General features: G+C 48.1%; 1 protein-coding gene across 7 annotated transcripts in view; it reads right to left on the bottom strand.

Annotated features, from left to right (window-relative positions):
* The window catches only part of SUPT20H (SPT20 homolog, SAGA complex component), a 566,651-nt gene that overhangs the window by 170,629 nt on the left and 379,822 nt on the right, over positions 1-16,200 (bottom strand). For 4 of the 7 annotated variants that reach the window (XM_069205507.1, XM_069205510.1, XM_069205511.1 and 1 more), the window contains one exon: positions 3,153-3,254. In XM_069205507.1, coding sequence (XP_069061608.1) covers positions 3,153-3,254 — 102 coding nt within the window. Of the gene's footprint in view, positions 1-3,152; positions 3,259-16,200 lie in introns of all 7 variants that reach the window. The other 3 variants (XM_069205513.1, XM_069205509.1, XM_069205512.1) reach the window with 1 other exon arrangement.

The raw sequence follows: 16,200 nt of genomic DNA, 5'->3' as shown, positions 1-16,200 counted from the left end.
AGTTAGGACCAGCAAGGTCCAGGGGACGCAACCTTTACAGCTAAGTCAGGACTGGCTTCCAAAAGTGAGGAGGGTCATGAGGAATTGAAGGAGACCCCAGGAGGACCCTCTGGCATCAAGCAGAGGGAGTCGTGAGGATGTCTCCGAAGCACAAAGGAGATGGGGATCTATGTCACAGAGGCTGCGGGGAGGATTCCGGTCTTGGAGATGTGCAATACTTGAGGCTGGGGCTTCTTGGAGTTAGTTCATCTTCGAGCTGAAGAGCCAGCAACCTTGGTGATGACAACAACTGTGGTGCACAGGGGTTCCGTCCCAGCAGTTCAAACGAGGGACCACTGTCTTCCCAGTTGCAAGGAAGACAGGTCAGCCCTCTAGAGAGCCGCAGAACTACCACCTGTGTTGCAGAGCCTTGAGAAGTCTGTGGGACAGCAGGATCCACAAACTGTTCGTCGGCAATGAGGTACGTGCAGTTGCAGGGGAGTGACTTCACTCCAAGGAAGATTCTTTCTGGATGTCCTTAGATCAGGCAGAGCCCTTGTAACTCTGGAGGATGTACAGCCAACGAAGTTGCAGAGTCCTTGCAATACTCGGGGGTACAGCCACAGCAGGAGCCCTCCTACCAGTTGCAGTCTTGCCTTGGTTCCCAGCAAAGTCCAGCAAACAGAATCCAGTGTCCAGGTCACAGAAGGAGTCGTGAAGACGAGTCTGGGGTCCCAAATTCAGAGGAGCCCTTAAATAACCCAGGAAGGGGGTTGAACGACTACTGCAGTGACCCACCTATCAAAGGGGGGGAGGGGGGAAGGGGGTAGGTTTAGAGATGCTACTTGATTGGACTGAGCAGTTAGATCTTCTCAGCAGCCTCTGCTCATCCTGTTTCAAAGAAGGCAGAATCAAGTGGCCACCTGGCAGAGCTCTGGGCACAACCCTGGGGGAGAAGCTGGACAGGTGGGTGGTCACTCCCCTGCCCTTTGTGTGTTTCCATCCAGAGGGGGAGCCTGGAAGAAAAATGCACCAAATATTGCCTTCAAAGAAGTCTCGTGGTGCTCAATAGCACACCCACCCTAGCCTAGGGGCACCTATTTCTAAAGGAGAGGGGATAACACCTTTCCTCTAAAGGAAATCCTTTGTTCTGCGTTCCTCTGCCCAAGTTAAGCTCAGCTGTGGGAGGGCAGAACAGTGTATGGAGTTGGCGGCGGAGTTGGCGTGCACTCAGACCCTGCATGGCTGAACAGGCAGACATGAGGGATCCTCTAAGGAACTAATGCCCTGGGTACCTAAGTACCATCTACCAGGAACTTACAGGGGTACACCTGTATGCCAACTGTGGGGTGTAAGAAATACGTACCAACTAAATTTAGGGGAAAGAACATCAACATTGGGATCCTGATTAGCAGGATCCCACTGTACTATTGTCAAAATACACTGACAGCAAGCAAAATATGGGGGCAACCATGTCAGAAAGATCCTACTTTCCTACATCATCTACAGGGAGTGCAGAATTATTAGGCAAGTTGTATTTTTGAGGATTAATTTTATTATTGAACAACAACCATGTTCTCAATGAACCCAAAAAACTCATTAATATCAAAGCTGAATATTTTTGGAAGTAGTTTTTAGTTTGTTTTTAGTTTTAGCTATGTTAGGGGGATATCTGTGTGTGCAGGTGATTATTACTGTGCATAATTATTAGGCAACTTAACAAAAAAAAATATATACCCATTTCAATTATTTATTATTACCAGTGAAACCAATATAACATCTCAACATTCACAAATATACATTTCTGACATTCAAAAACAAAACAAAAACAAATCAGTGACCAATATAGCCACCTTTCTTTGCAAGGACACTCAAAAGCCTGCCATCCATGGATTCTGTCAGTGTTTTGATCTGTTCACCATCAACATTGCGTGCAGCAGCAACCACAGCCTCCCAGACACTGTTCAGAGAGGTGTACTGTTTTCCCTCCTTGTAAATCTCACATTTGATGATGGACCACAGGTTCTCAATGGGGTTCAGATCAGGTGAACAAGGAGGCCATGTCATTAGATTTCCTTCTTTTATACCCTTTCTTGCCAGCCACGCTGTGGAGTACTTGGACGCGTGTGATGGAGCATTGTCCTGCATGAGAATCATGTTTTTCTTGAAGGATGCAGACTTCTTCCTGTACCACTGCTTGAAGAAGGTGTCTTCCAGGAACTGGCAGTAGGACTGGGAGTTGAGCTTGACTCCATCCTCAACCCGAAAAGGCCCCACAAGCTCATCTTTGATGATACCAGCCCAAACCAGTACTCCACCTCCACCTTGCTGGCGTCTGAGTCGGACTGGAGCTCTCTGCCCTTTACCAATCCAGCCACGGGCCCATCCATCTGGCCCATCAAGACTCACTCTCATTTCATCAGTCCATAAAACCTTAGAAAAATCAGTCTTGAGATATTTCTTGGCCCAGTCTTGACGTTTCAGCTTGTGTGTCTTGTTCAGTGGTGGTCGTCTTTCAGCCTTTCTTACCTTGGCCATGTCTCTGAGTATTGCACACCTTGTGCTTTTGGGCACTCCAGTGATGTTGCAGCTCTGAAATATGGCCAAACTGGTGGCAAGTGGCATCGTGGCAGCTGCACGCTTGACTTTTCTCAGTTCATGGGCAGTTATTTTGCACCTTGGTTTTTCCACACGCTTCTTGCGACCCTGTTGACTATTTTGAATGAAACGCTTGATTGTTCGATGATCACGCTTCAGAAGCTTTGCAATTTTAAGAGTGCTGCATCCCTCTGCAAGATATCTCACTATTTTTTACTTTTCTGAGCCTGTCAAGTCCTTCTTTTGACCCATTTTGCCAAAGGAAAGGAAGTTGCCTAATAATTATGCACACCTGATATAGGGTGTTGATGTCATTAGACCACACCCCTTCTCATTACAGAGATGCACATCACCTAATATGCTTAATTGGTAGTAGGCTTTCGAGCCTATACAGCTTGGAGTAAGACAACATGCATAAAGAGGATGATGTGGTCAAAATACTCATTTGCCTAATAATTCTGCACTCCCTGTATATGCAAATGGTTGATAAGGATGTTTTGAAGTACTGAAAAAAATATAAGAAGAACAGAGAATGTGATAGAGGACAATTGCAAAGAACAGAGCAAAGCATTTACCTGAAGAGTTCGCTCCTGGATTGGATGGAGGTTTTACTGGAGGAGGTCGATTTTTCACTCCCTTACCCACAAGTGAAGACTGAATGGAGCCTGATCCGTTCTCTGGCTGTTGAAATCAAGCATGCGTTTGGTGTAAGGACATAAAATATTTGCCTTAGGCAAGTCCAAGTGTCCAGATCAATACAATACAATTACAGATTTTGTTTGGTACTTTTATATGGACTTTTATACAACCATGTAACATGAGGATTATAAAACATCCATCACAACACTCAAGGAATTGCCTCTTATACAATCCTAATACGGACATGATGTGGTTGGGCCACATGCCAAGGTTGGTTAACCCCCAAAAGCACACACGTTTTGCAGTATGTACAAAGTTGGCAAGTACTCTCAACTCTGAAAAGGACTGGCAATTCAGCCCTGTCAAGGGTAGCTGTAAATTTGAAAAGGGGAGGGAACAACTCCAAAACTGTTGAAGGTGTATGGAAAGAACTTTCTCCACAGGAAAGGAAAATGTTACTTACCCAGTAAGAATTTGTTCATGGCATATAGTACTGTAGATTCACATTCTCTGCGTACTCCTTCCATCTAGTTTTGGGTCCGGAGTGTTGCAAGTTGTTTTTCTTCTTAGAAGCATGTCAAAGCATTTTCGGAGTGACTCCTCCTACTCGTTGATACTGTGCATTGCCATTTACTCCTTTGTTAGATTCTTTTCCGGCAGGCGGGTGAGAAAAGGAGTGCAGAGGAAGAATAGAAAAAGATCTGTCCGTGCAAATGCAACAACATATGTACAAGTATAAACAAATATAAACTAACTGGTACGGCCACAGGCGTGCAGGGAGGAGGGAGGGTGCATGTGAATCTACAGCACTACATGCCACGAACAGATGCTTACTGGGTAAGTAACATTTTTCGTTTGATGGCATGTGTGGCTGTAGATACACATGTTCTGCATAGACTCTAAAACAGCCCCTCCATACAAGCACTGGCTAGCCTCCGGGAGTTACAGTTGACTGCAAAAGTGTTCATAGCACAGCTTGACATACATTGGTTTGCTGACATGCTACGACATCCACAGAGTAATGCTTTGTAAATATATGTGAAATAGCCCATGTAGCGGTCTTACAAATATCAGCTATAGTTCTGCTTCCAAGGAAAGCCATAGTGGCTCCTTTGTCCTAGTAAAATGTGCTCTAAGAGTAACAGGTAACTGTCTCTTTGTTTCAGAATAGCAAGTTTGTATACATTTTACTATCTATCTAGCTATGGTGTTTTTGGATATTGGACTGCTTTTGTGAGGTAGTGAAAAAGCTACAAAGAGCTGTTTAATTTTCCTAAAGTCTTTGGTTCTGTAAATGTAAAACATAAGCGCTCGTTTAACATTTAGGGTGTGGAGAGCTCTTTCTGCAACTGAGTCAGTGTAAGGAAATGCCTCCTTGGCATGGTTGCCCCCTGACTTTTTGCCTTTGCTGATGCTATGTTTACAATTGAAAGTGTGCTGAGGCCTGCTAACCAGGCCCCAGCACCAGTGTTCTTTCCCTAACCTGTACTTTTGTATCCACAATTGGCAGACCCTGGCATCCAGATAAGTCCCTTGTAACTGGTACTTCTAGTACCAAGGGCCCTGATGCCAAGGAAGGTCTCTAAGGGCTGCAGCATGTCTTATGCCACCCTGGAGACCTCTCACTCAGCACAGACACACTGCTTGCCAGCTTGTGTGTGCTAGTGAGAACAAAACGAGTAAGTCGACATGGCACTCCCCTCAGGGTGCCATGCCAGCCTCTCACTGCCTATGCAAGTATAGGTCAGTCACCCCTCTAGCAGGCCTTACAGCCCTAAGGCAGGGTGCACTATACCATAGGTGAGGGTACCAGTGCATGAGCATGGTACCCCTACAGTGTCTAAACAAAACCTTAGACATTGTAAGTGCAGGGTAGCCATAAGAGTATATGGTCTGGGAGTTTGTCAAACACGAACTCCACAGCACCATAATGGCTACACTGAAAACTGGGAAGTTTGGTATCAAACTTCTCAGCACAATAAATGCACACTGATGCCAGTGTACATTTTATTGCAAAATACACCCCAGAGGGCACCTTAGAGGTGCCCCCTGAAACTTAACCGACTGTCTGTGTAGGCTGACTAGTTCCAGCAGCCTGCCACACTAGAGACATGTTGCTGGCCCCATAGGGAGAGTGCCTTTGTCACTCTGAGGCCAGTAACAAAGCCTGCACTGGGTGGAGATGCTAACACCTCCCCCAGGCAGGAGCTGTAACACCTGGCGGTGAGCCTCAAAGGCTCACCCCTTTGTCACAGCCCAGCAGGGCACTCCAGCTTAGTGGAGTTGCCCGCCCCCTCCGGCCACGGCCCCCACTTTTGGAGGCAAGGCTGGAGGGAACAAAGAAAGCAACAAGGAGGAGTCACTGGCCAGTCAGGACAGCCCCTAAGGTGTCCTGAGCTGAGGTGACTCTAACTTTTAGAAATCCTCCATCTTGCAGATGGAGGATTCCCCCAATAGGGTTAGGATTGTGACCCCCTCCCCTTGGGAGGAGGCACAAAGAGGGTGTACCCACCCTCAGGGCTAGTAGCCATTGGCTACTAACCCCCCAGACCTAAACACGCCCTTAAATTTAGTATTTAAGGGCTACCCTGAACCCTAGAAAATTAGATTCCTGCAACAACAAGAAGAAGGACTGCCTAGCTGAAAACCCCTGCAGAGGAAGACCAGAAGACAACAACTGCCTTGGCTCCAGAAACTCACCGGCCTGTCTCCTGCCTTCCAAAGAACTCTGCTCCAGCGACGCCTTCCAAAGGGACCAGCGACCTCTGCATCCTCTGAGGACTGCCCTGCTTCGACGACGACAAGAAACTCCCGAGGACAGCGGACCTGCTCCAAAAAGACTGCAACTTTGTTTCAAGAAGCAGCCTTAAAGAACCCTGCAACTCCCCGCAAGAAGCGTGAGACTTGCAACACTGCACCCGGCGACCCCGACTCGGCTGGTGGAGAACCAACACCTCAGGGAGGACCCCCGGACTACTCTACGACTGTGAGTACCAAAACCTGTCCCCCCTGAGCCCCCACAGCGCCGCCTGCAGAGGGAATCCCGAGGCTTCCCCTGACCGCGACTCTCTGAAACCTAAGTCCCGACGCCTGGAAAAGACCCTGCACCCGCAGCCCCCAGGACCTGAAGGACCGGACTTTCACTGCAGAAGTGACCCCCAGGAGTCCCTCTCCCTTGCCCAAGTGGAGGTTTCCCCGAGGAAGCCCCCCCTTGCCTGCCTGCAGCGCTGAAGAGATCCCTTGATCTCTCATTGACTTACATTGCGAACCCGACGCCTGTTCTAACACTGCACCCGGCCGCCCCCGCGCCGCTGAGGGTGAAATTTCTGTGTGGGCTTGTGTCCCCCCCGGTGCCCTACAAAACCCCCCTGGTCTGCCCTCCGAAGACACGGGTACTTACCTGCAAGCAGACCGGAACCGGGGCACCCCCTTCTCTCCATTGAAGCCTATGCGTTTTGGGCACCACTTTGACCTCTGCACCTGACCGGCCCTGAGCTGCTGGTGTGGTAACTTTGGGGTTGCTCTGAACCCCCAACGGTGGGCTACCTTGGACCAAGAACTGAACCCTGTAAGTGTCTTACTTACCTGGTAAAACTAACAAAAACTTACCTCCCCCAGGAACTGTGAAAATTGCACTGTGTCCACTTTTAAAGTAGCTATTTGTGAATAACTTGAAGAGTATACATGCAATTGAAATGATTCAAAGTTCCCAATGTACTTACCTGCAATACCTTTCAAACAAGATATTACATGTTAAATTTGAACCTGTGGTTCTTAAAATAAACTAAGAAAAGATATTTTTCTATACAAAACCTATTGGCTGGATTTGTCTCTGAGTGTGTGTACCTCATTTATTGTCTATGTGTATGTACAACAAATGCTTAACACTACTCCTTGGATAAGCCTACTGCTCGACCACACTACCACAAAATAGAGCATTAGTATTATCTATTTTTACCACTATTTTACCTCTAAGGGGAACCCTTGGACTCTGTGCATGCTATTCCTTACTTTGAAATAGCACATACAGAGCCAACTTCCTACATTGGTGGATCAGCGGTGGGGTACAAGACTTTGCATTTGCTGGACTACTCAGCCAATACCTGATCACACGACAAATTCCAAAATTGTCATTAGAAATTGATTTTTGCAATTTGAAAAGTTTTCTAAATTCTTAAAAGACCTGCTAGGGCCTTGTGTTAGATCCTGTTTAGCATTTCTTTTAGAGTTTAAAAGTTTGTAAAAGTTTGAATTAGATTCTAGAACCAGTTTTAGATTCTTAAAAAGTATTCCAACTTTTAGAAGCAAAATGTCTAGCACAGATGTGACTGTGGTGGAACTCGACACCACACCTTACCTCCATCTACAGATGAGAGAGCTAAGGTCACTCTGTAAACTAAAGAAAATAGCAATGGGCCCCAAACCTACCAAAGTACAGCTCCAGGAGCTTTTGGCAGAGTTTGAAAAGGCCAACCCCTCTGAGGATGGCAACTCAGAGGATGAAGATAGTGACTTGGAGGGAAATTCCCCCCCTCCAGTCCTACTTAGGGAGAGCAGGGCTTCTCAAGCCCTGACTCCACAAATAATAGTCAGAGATGCTGGTTCCCTCACAGGAGGGACCAACAACTCTGAAATCACTGAGGATAACTCCAGTGAAGAGGACATCCAGTTAGCCAGGATGGCCAAAAGATTGGCTTTGGAAAGACAGATCCTAGCCATAGAGAGGGAAAGACAAGAGATGGGCCTAGGACCCATCAATGGTGGCAGCAACATAAATAGGGTCAGAGATTCTCCTGACATGTTGAAAATCCCTAAAGGGATTGTAACTAAATATGAAGAGGGTGATGACATCACCAAATGGTTCACAGCTTTTGAGAGGGCTTGTGTAACCAGAAAAGTGAACAGATCTCACTGGGGTGCTCTCCTTTGGGAAATGTTCACAGGAAAGTGTAGGGATAGACTCCTCACACGCTCTGGAAAAGATGCAGAATCTTATGACCTCATGAAGGGTACCCTGATTGAGGGCTTTGGATTCTCCACTGAGGAGTATAGGATTAGATTCAGGGGGGCTCAAAAATCCTCGAGCCAGACCTGGGTTGACTTTGTAGACTACTCAGTAAAAACACTAGATGGTTGGATTCAAGGCAGTGGTGTAAGTAATTATGATGGGCTGTACAATTTATTTGTGAAAGAACACCTGTTAAGTAATTGTTTCAATGATAAACTGCATCAGCATCTGGTAGACCTAGGACCAATTTCTCCCCAAGAATTGGGAAAGAAGGCGGACCATTGGGTCAAGACTAGGGTGTCCAAAACTTCCACAGGGGGTGACCAAAAGAAAGGGGTCACAAAACCTCCCCAGGGGAAAGGTGGTGAGACAGCCAAAAATAAAAATAGTAAAGAGTCTTCTACAGGCCCCCAAAAACCTGCACAGGAGGGTGGGCCCAGAGCCTCTTCACAAAACAATCCTGGGTACAAGGGTAAAAACTTTGATCCCAAAAAGGCCTGGTGTCGAAACTGTAGTCAGTCTGGACACCAAACTGGAGACAAGGCCTGTCCCAAGAAAAGTTCCACTCCAAACTCCAATCCAGGTAACACTGGAATGGCTAGTCTCCAAGTGGGATCAACAGTGTGCCCAGAGCAAATCAGGGTACACACTGAAGCTACTCTAGTCTCTGAGGGTGGGGTGGATTTAGCCACACTAGCTGCCTGGCCGCCTAACATGCAAAAATACAGGCAGCAGCTCTTTATTAATGGGACAAGTGTAGAGGGCCTGAGGGATACAGGTGCCAGTGTCACCATGGTGACAGAGAAACTGGTTTCCCCTGGCCAATACCTGACTGGAAAAACTTATACAGTCACCAACGCTGACAATCAGACTAAAGCACATCCCATGGCAATGGTAACTTTAGAATGGGGAGGGGTCAATGGCCTGAAACAGGTGGTGGTCTCCTCAAACATCCCAGTAGACTGTCTGCTTGGAAATGACCTGGAGTCCTCAGCATGGGCTGAGGTAGAACTAAAAACCCATGCATCCATGCTGGGTATCCCTGAACTGGTGTGTGTAAAAACAAGAGCACAGTGCAAGGCACAGGGTGAAAAAGTAGAGCTGGAGTCTGGAAAAATGGCCCAGCCTACCAAGAGAAAAGGAAAGCCAGTTGGGAAACCAACTGCAACACAGTCAGAAAAAGAGAACCTCTCTTCTCAGGAAGAAGTTCTGCCCTCTGAGGGAACTGAGCCTTTGGAGCTTGAACCTTATCAGGTTGAGCTCTTAGGCCCAGGGGGACCCTCAAGGGAAGAGCTGTGTAAGGGACAAGAAACCTGTCCCTCTCTTGAAGGCCTTAGGCAGCAAGCTGCTGAAGAGTCCAAGGGCAAGAAAAATGGAACACATAGGGTCTATTGGGAAGATGGACTCCTGTACACTGAGGCCAGAGACCCCAAACCTGGTGCCACTAGGAGAGTGGTAGTGCCTCAGCCGTTCAGAGAGTTTATTCTGACCTTAGCCCATGATATTCCCCTTGCTGGGCATTTGGGACAAACCAAGACGTGGGAGAGGTTAGTCAACCACTTCTACTGGCCCAATATGTCCCAGAAGGTTAAGGAGTTTTGCCTCTCCTGCCCCACCTGTCAATCCAGTGGTAAGACAGGTGGGCACCCAAAGGCCCCCCTCATTCCACTTCCAGTGGTGGGGGTCCCCTTTGAAAGAGTGGGTGTGGACATAGTTGGTCCACTGGAACCTCCCACAGCCTCAGGAAATATGTACATCCTAGTAGTAGTGGATCATGCTACTAGGTATCCTGAAGCTATTCCCCTTAGGTCGACTACTGCCCCTGCAGTAGCCAAGGCCCTCATTGGTATCTTTACCAGAGTGGGTTTCCCTAAGGAGGTGGTGTCTGACAGAGGTACCAACTTCATGTCAGCATACCTAAAACACATGTGGAATGAGTGTGGAGTGACTTACAAATTCACTACACCATACCATCCACAAACTAATGGCTTAGTTGAGAGATTCAACAAGACATTAAAAGGCATGATCATGGGGCTCCCAGAAAAACTCAAAAGGAGATGGGATGTCCTCTTGCCATGTCTGCTTTTTGCTTACAGAGAGGTGCCACAGAAGGGAGTAGGATTCTCACCCTTTGAACTTCTGTTTGGTCACCCTGTAAGGGGACCACTTGCTCTTGTCAAAGAAGGCTGGGAGAGACCTCTTCATGAGCCTAAACAAGACATAGTGGACTATGTACTTGGCCTTCGCTCTAGAATGGCAGAGTACATGGAAAAGGCAACCAAAAACCTTGAGGCCAGCCAACAGCTCCAGAAGTTTTGGTATGACCAAAAGGCTGCAATGGTTGAGTTCCAACCAGGGCAGAAAGTCTGGGTTTTGGAGCCTGTGGCTCCCAGGGCACTTCAGGACAAATGGAGTGGCCCTTACCCAGTGCTAGAAAGGAAGAGTCAGGTCACCTACCTGGTGGACCTGGGCACAAGCAGGAGCCCCAAGAGGGTGATCCATGTAAACCGCCTTAAGCTCTTCCATGACAGGGCTGATGTAAATCTGTTGATGGTAACAGATGAGGATCAGGAGGCAGAGAGTGAACCTCTCCCTGATCTTCTGTCATCAGACCCAAAAGATGGCTCAGTAGATGGAGTGATCTACTCAGACACCCTCTCTGGCCAACAGCAAGCTGATTGTAGGAGAGTCCTACAACAGTTTCCTGAACTCTTCTCCCTAACCCCTGGTCAGACACACCTGTGTACCCATGATGTGGACACAGGAGACAGCATGCCTGTCAAAAACAAAATTTTTAGACAGTCTGACCATGTTAAGGAAAGCATCAAGGTGGAAGTCCACAAGATGCTGGAATTGGGAGTAATTGAGCGCTCTGACAGCCCCTGGGCTAGCCCAGTGGTCTTAGTCCCCAAACCTCACACCAAAGATGGAAAGAAAGAGATGAGGTTTTGTGTGGACTACAGAGGGCTCAACTCTGTCACCAAGACAGACGCCCATCCAATTCCTAGAGCTGATGAGCTCATAGACAAATTAGGTGCTGCCAAATTCTTAAGTACCTTTGACTTGACAGCAGGGTACTGGCAAATAAAAATGGCACCTGGAGCAAAAGAGAAAACAGCATTCTCCACACCTGATGGGCATTATCAGTTTACTGTTATGCCCTTTGGTTTAAAGAATGCCCCTGCCACCTTCCAAAGGTTGGTGAATCAAGTCCTTGCTGGTTTGGAGTCCTTTAGCACAGCTTATCTTGATGATATTGCTGTCTTTAGCTCCACCTGGCAGGATCACCTGGTCCACCTGAAGAAGGTTTTGAAGGCTCTGCAATCTGCAGGCCTCTCTATCAAGGCATCCAAATGCCAGATAGGGCAGGGAACTGTGGTTTACTTGGGCCACCTTGTAGGTGGAGGCCAAGTTCAGCCACTCCAACCCAAGATCCAGACTATTCTGGACTGGGTAGCTCCAAAAACCCAGACTCAAGTCAGGGCATTCCTTGGCTTGACTGGGTATTACAGGAGGTTTGTGAAGGGATATGGATCCATTGTGACAGCCCTCACTGAACTCACCTCCAAGAAAATGCCCAAGAAAGTGAACTGGACTGTGGAATGCCAACAGGCCTTTGACACCCTGAAACAAGCAATGTGCTCAGCACCAGTTCTAAAAGCTCCAGATTATTCTAAGCAGTTCATTGTGCAGACAGATGCCTCTGAACATGGGATAGGGGCAGTTTTGTCCCAAACAAATGATGATGGCCTTGACCAGCCTGTTGCTTTCATTAGCAGGAGGTTACTCCCCAGGGAGCAGCGTTGGAGTGCCATTGAGAGGGAGGCCTTTGCTGTGGTTTGGTCCCTGAAGAAGCTGAGACCATACCTCTTTGGGACTCACTTCCTAGTTCAAACTGACCACAGACCTCTCAAATGGCTGATGCAAATGAAAGGTGAAAATCCTAAACTTTTGAGGTGGTCCATCTCCCTACAGGGAATGGACTTTATAGTGGAACACAGACCTGGGACTGCCCATGCCAATGCAGATGGCCTTTCCAGGTTCTTCCACTTAGAAAATGAAGACTCTCTTGGGAAAGGTTAGTCTCATCCTCTTTCGTTTGGGGGGGGGGGTTGTGTAAGGAAATGCCTCCTTGGCATGGTTGCCCCCTGACTTTTTGCCTTTGCTGATGCTATCTTTACAATTGAAAGTGTGCTGAGGCCTGCTAACCAGGCCCCAGCACCAGTGTTCTTTCCCTAACCTGTACTTTTGTATCCACAATTGGCAGACCCTGGCATCCAGATAAGTCCCTTGTAACTGGTACTTCTAGTACCAAGGGCCCCGATGCCAAGGAAGGTCTCTAAGGGCTGCAGCATGTCTTATGCCTCCCTGGAGACCTCTCACTCAGCACAGACACACTGCTTGCCAGCTTGTGTGTGCTAGTGAGAACAAAACGAGTAAGTCGACATGGCACTCCCCTCAGGGTGCCATGCCAGCCTCTCACTGCCTATGCAAGTATAGGTCAGTCACCCCTCTAGCAGGCCTTACAGCCCTAAGGCAGGGTGCACTATACCATAGGTGAGGGTACCAGTGCATGAGCATGGTACCCCTACAGTGTCTAAACAAAACCTTAGACATTGTAAGTGCAGGGTAGCCATAAGAGTATATGGTCTGGGAGTTTGTCAAACACGAACTCCACAGCACCATAATGGCTACACTGAAAACTGGAAAGTTTGGTATCAAACTTCTCAGCACAATAAATGCACACTGATGCCAGTGTACATTTTATTGCAAAATACACCCCAGAGGGCACCTTAGAGGTGCCCCCTGAAACTTAACCGACTGTCTGTGTAGGCTGACTAGTTCCAGCAGCCTGCCACACTAGAGACATGTTGCTGGCCCCATAGGGAGAGTGCCTTTGTCACTCTGAGGCCAGTAACAAAGCCTGCACTGGGTGGAGATGCTAACACCTCCCCCAGGCAGGAGCTGTAACACCTGGCGGTGAGCCTCAAAGGCTCACCCCTTTGTCACAGCCCAGCAGGGCACTCCAGCTTAGTGGAGTTGCCCGCCCCCTCCGGCCACGGCCCCCACTTTTGGCGGCAAGGCTGGAGGGAACAAAGAAAGCAACGAGGAGGAGTCACTGGCCAGTCAGGACAGCCCCTAAGGTGTCCTGAGCTGAGGTGACTCTAACTTTTAGAAATCCTCCATCTTGCAGATGGAGGATTCCCCCAATAGGGTTAGGATTGTGACCCCCTCCCCTTGGGAGGAGGCACAAAGAGGGTGTACCCACCCTCAGGGCTAGTAGCCATTGGCTACTAACCCCCCCAGACCTAAACACGCCCTTAAATTTAGTATTTAAGGGCTACCCTGAACCCTAGAAAATTAGATTCCTGCAACAACAAGAAGGACTGCCTAGCTGAAAACCCCTGCAGAGGAAGACCAGAAGACAACAACTGCCTTGGCTCCAGAAACTCACCGGCCTGTCTCCTGCCTTCCAAAGAACTCTGCTCCAGCGACGCCTTCCAAAGGGACCAGCGACCTCTGCATCCTCTGAGGACTGCCCTGCTTCGACGACGACAAGAAACTCCCGAGGACAGCGGACCTGCTCCAAAAAGACTGCAACTTTGTTTCAAGAAGCAGCCTTAAAGAACCCTGCAACTCCCCGCAAGAAGCGTGAGACTTGCAACACTGCACCCCGGCGACCCCGACTCGGCTGGTGGAGAACCAACACCTCAGGGAGGACCCCCGGACTACTCTACGACTGTGAGTACCAAAACCTGTCCCCCCTGAGCCCCCACAGCGCCGCCTGCAGAGGGAATCCCGAGGCTTCCCCTGACCGCGACTCTCTGAAACCTAAGTCCCGACGCCTGGAAAAGACCCTGCACCCGCAGCCCCCAGGACCTGAAGGACCGGACTTTCACTGCAGAAGTGACCCCCAGGAGTCCCTCTCCCTTGCCCAAGTGGAGGTTTCCCCGAGGAAGCCCCCCCTTGCCTGCCTGCAGCGCTGAAGAGATCCCTTGATCTCTCATTGACTTACATTGCGAACCCGATGCCTGTTCTAACACTGCACCCGGCCGCCCCCGCGCCGCTGAGGGTGAAATTTCTGTGTGGGCTTGTGTCCCCCCGGTGCCCTACAAAACCCCCCTGGTCTGCCCTCTGAAGACGCGGGTACTTACCTGCAAGCAGACCGGAACCGGGGCACCCCCTTCTCTCCATTGAAGCCTATGCGTTTTGGGCACCACTTTGACCTCTGCACCTGACCGGCCCTGAGCTGCTGGTGTGGTAACTTTGGGGTTGCTCTGAACCCCCAACGGTGGGCTACCTTGGACCAAGAACTGAACCCTGTAAGTGTCTTACTTACCTGGTAAAACTAACAAAAACTTACCTCCCCCAGGAACTGTGAAAATTGCAGTGTCCACTTTTAAAGTAGCTATTTGTGAATAACTTGAAAAGTATACATGCAATTGAAATGATTCAAAGTTCCTAATGTACTTACCTGCAATACCTTTCAAACAAGATATTACATGTTAAATTTGAACCTGTGGTTCTTAAAATAAACTAAGAAAATATATTTTTCTATACAAAACCTATTGGCTGGATTTGTCTCTGAGTGTGTGTACCTCATTTATTGTCTATGTGTATGTACAACAAATGCTTAACACTACTCCTTGGATAAGCATACTGCTCGACCACACTACCACAAAATAGAGCATTAGTATTATCTATTTTTACCACTATTTTACCTCTAAGGGGAACCCTTGGACTCTGTGCATGCTATTCCTTACTTTGAAATAGCACATACAGAGCCAACTTCCTACAGTCAGCGTATGAAAAGAAGACTGGTAGCTCAATGGATTGGTTGATATGGAGTTGGGGAAACCACTTTAGGAAGGAACTTAGGGTTTGTGCGAAGGACCACATTGTCTCTATGAATTTGGAAGAAAGGTTCTTCCAAGGTTAGGGCCTGGAGCTCACCAACACGTCTGAGTGATGTGATAGCAACTAAAAACGCCACTTTCCAAAAAAGATACTTAAAAGGACATGAATGAAGTGGCTGAAAGGGAGGGCCCATAAGCCTGGTAAGCACAATATTGAGGACCCAGGATGGTGCATTAGGCACCCTGACTGGGATAACCCTTCTAAGGCCTTCCACGAAAAGCTATGATGACTGGAATTCTGAACAAGGAAGTATGCTGTCTGTTCTGAGGAAATGCAGCTATAGCTGCGAGATGTAAGCAAATGAAGTGTAAGCTAGATTTGATTTCTGTAAATGGAACAAAGAATGTCTTGGACAATAGCTTTGATGGGATTAATATGTCTGGGTAGGTAGTAGCAAATAAAATGTTTCCGTTTTCCAGCATAACTTGCTCTGGGTGTGGGTCTTCGAGCTTCCCTCAGAATGTCTATACATTTCACAGGCAATCGTAAGTAACAAAACTCTATGACTTCAGAAGCCACAGAGCAATCTTGAGTGACTTGGGGTCTGGATGTCTGCTCTGTCCTTGATTTTGGGTGAGAAGATCCAGCCTATTGGGGGAGCTGCTCATAGGTAACTATTGAGAGGTCCAGAAGTGTGGTGAACCATGGCTGACGGGCCCAAGTGGGAGCTACAAGGATCAGGGTGAGAGATGTCTGACTGATCCTCCGAACCAGAAATGGAATGACCGGGAGCGGTGGAAAAGTGTAAGCAAATATCCCTGACCAGTTCATCCATAGAGCTTTGCCCTTGGACAAAGGATGCGGATATCTGGAGGCGAAGCTTGGGCATTTTTCATTTTGTGCTGTGGCAAAAAGGTCTATCAGAGGAGTTCCCAACTTTAGGAAGTATTTTTGAAGGACTTGTGAGTGAAGTTTCCATTCGTCTACTTATTGCTGCTTCCTACTGAGCAGGTCCACAAAGTCGTTGTCCGTTCCGGGGAGATACTCTGCCATCAGGTGAATGTGGTGGTGGAGAGTCAATTTCCATAGTGTCTGAGAGCATTGTGACAATTGGGACG

This window comes from Pleurodeles waltl, chromosome 8 (genome assembly GCF_031143425.1).
Source record: "Pleurodeles waltl isolate 20211129_DDA chromosome 8, aPleWal1.hap1.20221129, whole genome shotgun sequence".
Taxonomy (NCBI): Eukaryota; Metazoa; Chordata; class Amphibia; order Caudata; family Salamandridae; genus Pleurodeles; species Pleurodeles waltl.
Note: the sequence above shows the minus strand (reverse complement) of the source record. Positions and strands in the feature narration are given on the sequence as shown.